Raw genomic sequence first — 4,708 nt, 5'->3', positions numbered from 1 at the left:
CCAGCGCTTACCATGACTGGACCTCCCACATTTGATTACACGCAAGATATTAGAATACCGATGCTGCCGTTCATCGGAATAAAAGACTCCAAGACGCCATTGTGTATTTCAATATCTATTGGCTTGCGTGATCGCCTTCTACACAACATGGCGTGTTCTTTGCGTGAGCCCGTATTGAGAGAACTTTCTCTTTTTACCTCTTATTTATCTATTCCCTACTCCCCCTACCTATGTGTAGTATAACCAACTAAATGCGTTACAGCTCAACCTCCCTCGTTTCTTCTCGTCGTAATATCTCTAATGACCTTAGCTTAGCTTAGCTGTAGCCGCGACCAGTAATCTGTTTCTTGCTGTATGCAAAGCATCGCATGGGCTCTGCGTGCGACGTTGTCCACTTTCATATCGGCCTACGTTAAATGCTGTAAGATATGTATAGCAGCTCCATTTGTCATTTCTCTAGGGAATGACAAAGTTGTTGTAGAGATGAAATTTCAATAAACGTTATTGAGAAATCTAGAACGCTATAGGTGAAGTCCAACTTGTAACAAATACGAGTTCAAACTTCGCCGTGGCTGAGTAGTTAGAGATAAAGCTCTTTACTATTGTGAACGTGAGCTCGCTATTTCAATTCCGCTAACGCCTTATTTTTCATGGAATCGCTTCTCCTTTTACTGTGGCCATAGCCAGGAGAGTACAACCATAGCGTGCCTCAGCGTAATAATTTTGAACTTTGAAGGTCACTTTGCTCTGCGTGGTGTCGAAACCGGCAATCTGTTTTAATAGGTGAGGTATCCTTCCCAGTATCCCTGTTATCTGAATACTCGTCATTCTTCGCGAGTCAGCGATACTCTGCAAGGTATTGACAAAACGTTGTTGTCCCCGCCTACAACAGTCCTATGCCTAAAGACAACGACATCTGGCACCAAGAGCAAATTTAAATATAATGTTTATTGTTGTGTTATCCGAATGGCATTGCGGGGCAATGTCCACTGGTAGTGTCGGTAGTCTTCCTTGTTTTTTTACGTCGCCGTGAAAGCGCCACCAAGGACCTGAAGCAGAAAAAAATGCGCAATGAATTCATTTTTATTGTTTTAGTGCGCGTGTGCGTGTCTCTTTTGCAAGAACCCTATTGCAATAATATTTATTCATTTGTTTTCATGCATATCAGAGAGAGGCCCATTCGAGAAATAGCTGAAGCTAGGCATCATGTGTGTCAGTTACTAATGGAGAATTGGTGGAAATTGAAAAAAAAAATTGTTGCAAAGAGAGCACTATAGTGGTTCGCAAGTGCGGTTCTATTAAAAATCATACTTACTCTGGTTTTTATAGGCTGTATAGGGTTTCTGGCGTCCATTATTTATTGGCGAGAGGAAGAAGAGGAGGAGCTAGAAGAAAAAGCAAGAAAACTTAGGAATGTATAAAAAAAATATACTTCAGAAACAGTTCCTTTATTCAGAGTAATACAGCTTCTTCTTCAAATGCTCGAGACTAAGGCTCGCTGAGCTACATGCAGCGTGGCCGGTGATTTGAATGCTAACTTAATCTCCTGAGAAAGCTTGCAGTCACCAGATAAATGCAAAGATTGTAGTCACCAGCATATTACAATTTATTTTAGCATAGGCTGTACGAACTAGAATTGAAGGATGAATCGCAGGAGTCGCCAACGTAAATAGGATTTGGCCTCTGAATTTACTCTTGAATGCATGATCGAGACCGGTGTTGGTTTTGTTGTTTGGAAGTAGTTGACGTGAGGTAAAAGAAATGAAACGAATAGCTGGGGAATAAGGTGGAAAGTGTGTGGCAAGCCAAACAAGCCGCACTCATGTGTGGATACATGATGTCGACGTTGCTTATCTACAATAATGTTCCTTTCCGGGGACAGTGATTCAGCTCACTTCGCTGAGACTTCAAGCTTTAGGTACTTTAAGTAGCAGGGTGCTAAGTAGAGCATTGACAAAGAACATTTGCCAGTTGTCTGTGAAAAAAAAAGTGCTCAGGGCAGTACGACATGCATGCATCACTAAAGGGATAGAATAAGCACATGCACCTTAAAACTAAAGCGTATTCCTAACGTGTTGGAGACTGGAATTTTTAATCTTATGGACACAAAGTCGCGAGAGGAACGCGATAAAAAAAAGAAGGAAAAGAGCCCTACCTGGAGCTTCTTGCGCCAGAACTTGACCTTCCTCGTACGGACACTTGGGAGGATCCGAGGCTGCCGCCAGAGCTGCCAGAGCCAGATCCAAAGCCTGGCTGGCCACCGACTGGGAAACCGTAACTGACACCGGGGCCGTAAAAGCCGTAGCCACCACCAAAGCTAGGGCCAAAGCCGGAGCCAAAGCCGGAACCAGAACCGACTCCAGAGGTGGAACCAAAGCCGGAACCAGAGCCGGAACCAGAGCTGGAACCGGGGCCAAAACCAGAGCCGAAGCTGGAGCCGGAGCCGAAGCCGTAATAGGGGCCGAAACCGTAAGAGGGGCCATAGCCAGAAGGGCCAAAGCTGGAGCCATAGCCGGGGGCAAAGCTGGGGCCATAGACGCCGAATGGACCGAAACTGCCGCCGTAATAACCTGCATCGCCAAAGCCGCTGCCGTAGAAACCGTTGAAGCCGCCATTTCCGTAATAACCAGGGACAAAACTGGGTCCACCGACAAAACCGTAACCTCCAAAGCCTGACGGACCATAAGAGCCTCCGCTCGGGAAACGGACAGTGGAGCCTGATGAGCTAGGTCGTCCTGCAGATCCGGAGCTAGATCCAAAAGATCCAGGGAAGCTAGCCGGAGATCCCGAAGACCCCGCTCCAGATGAACCTAGTGAGGAAAGAGACGGGAACCCTGAGACGCCATTGCTGGGCCCAAGCGACCCGAGGGCACTGCCAGGGCCGCCCAGATTGCTCGGAAAACCTGCGGCGCCAAGAGAATCTGTCTTCGTGCCGGCATAGGCCACCGAAGCTGAAATTAGAGAGAAAGAGAAGTCAGTAAATAATCACGCCTGCATTAGCAATCTAAAGGCAGATTATTCAACGCGCATCACTCCCATCGACTGACTCACGATAATCGGCGAAAAGCAGCTGCGTTGGTGGTGACACTAATCATTTATGTGCACCAACGTTAGGTTACGCAGAAGCGCACGAACGCATACGAATGTGGTGTCCCGCCCACACATCTGCACACTTACGCCCTTTATATCTAAAACACGTGATAGGAAGGGGTAGTGTGTGTTTTCTGCCAAATGAATAAATGATGTACCACAGAAGCTTTACTGATAAAATAGTGCCAGTAAGCGCGCCTCTCTTCTGCGTTATAAAAATAAGTCACGACATTAATTCTGCACCATTAGGATAAATTGAAACCCGAACAGGAACGAACGCCTACTGCGCGTAACTGCTAGGTAGTGCTATATGTGTATAGTAGCTTTGTAGCCCGGCTTGAAAAAATAATTGAGGATCACTTGAGTATTCTTACGAGATTTCAATGCTTTCGCATTTAAATCACGTAAGGATACTCAATTGACTGTCAAATCAAATTAATGCGAACGCTTTCAAATCCTCCTTATTTCACTTTATTCCTACTTAATCCACTTCAATTCACCGTCATTTACTTTACTTTTTCTCCTGGAGTTCTGCTTGGCTCGTTACACTGGTTTTTGCCAAGTGTGCCAAGAAATAAACTCCATGGTGTCAAATCACTGATGCGACGCGTAGCACATCGGACGAACCTGACCGTGCGGTAAGCTCTCAAATATCCTATTGGCCCTGCCATCCTCGTGGCGGCAAAATTATCGAGTCCTTCTTTCGTTAGCCAAGTAATTCGTTTCAGACAATAGCACAAATTTTCAAAAAGTACAGAAAATTAGGTTGGGCATTGTAAATATTACTTTACTAAATTGAACTTACAGTTAAAACAAAAAATATACGGTGCAGCATTAGAAATGGACTACTATACGACTACTACTACGACTACTATAGCAAACACGTTCGCATTGTGATAATCCCTCAGACATAATACTGCCCTTGAACATCGTGCATGAAGAATATAAAGAAGTTGCTATCGAAAATTGAAAGTTGAAGTGAAACTTTGAAGTTCCATAACCTCACCAGCGGATAGAAGGGCAATGGCAACGAAGGCTTTCATGGCTGCTGAGTTGTGCCGGGTGGCTGTTGCTCGAAGACCTGCACAAGTGCGAATTTTGAACTGCTGCGTTGGTTCTTATATAGCACTCCGGGCAGAATCACGTGTTGTGGTAACAATAGATTAGTGACGCAGTTCATTTTTTCTTTATTTTTTACAGTGTTTCAAGCAACCTACGATTTCATTGCCTACATTCCGAAAAAGCAAAGGAAATCCATTCTTCACGCAAGAATGTGCCGCTGTCTCTTGACGCTTTGAACAACGCACTGTTCTAATAGAAAGCACCCGAGCTTTCTTCGTTTTCTAACTTCACACGCAGTCCGCACAATGTCAAGGCAGTATGCTGCCGTTGCGTATGCACTGTAAGCCCAGTGCATATTTAGGTGGGACAATCCACAATTTTGTCATTCTTGGTTATTAATGAGCCGTCTACCACGCCGAAGCCAGCGCACATTGTCTGTTAACAGTGCCTCCCCCTAACCCCCCCCCCCCTAGACTCTGCCTTATACACAATCTCAGCAACGCATTGAGTAAACGTACAGTTTTTGCGTTCACTAGAATTTAAATGCATGTTCATA

The 4,708-nt window shown here is 45.1% G+C and overlaps 1 protein-coding gene across 1 annotated transcript; it reads right to left on the bottom strand.

Moving 5' to 3' along the window:
• Positions 1-928: 928 nt before the first annotated feature.
• LOC142585635 (uncharacterized) lies at positions 929-4,223 on the bottom strand. Its single transcript, XM_075696554.1, has 4 exons — positions 4,097-4,223; positions 2,156-2,951; positions 1,316-1,385; positions 929-1,049 (listed from the first exon to the last, which is right to left on the bottom strand). Exons 1-3 carry the CDS (start codon positions 4,131-4,133, stop codon positions 1,358-1,360), a joined length of 861 nt encoding a protein of 286 aa, XP_075552669.1. The 5' UTR covers positions 4,134-4,223; the 3' UTR covers positions 929-1,049; positions 1,316-1,357.
• Between the last annotated feature and the right edge of the window lie 485 nt (positions 4,224-4,708).

This window comes from Dermacentor variabilis, chromosome 6 (assembly GCF_050947875.1).
Source record: "Dermacentor variabilis isolate Ectoservices chromosome 6, ASM5094787v1, whole genome shotgun sequence".
In the NCBI taxonomy this organism is placed as follows: Eukaryota; Metazoa; Arthropoda; class Arachnida; order Ixodida; family Ixodidae; genus Dermacentor; species Dermacentor variabilis.
The sequence above is the reverse complement of the archived record's forward strand: the minus strand, read 5'-3'. Positions and strand labels throughout refer to the sequence as shown.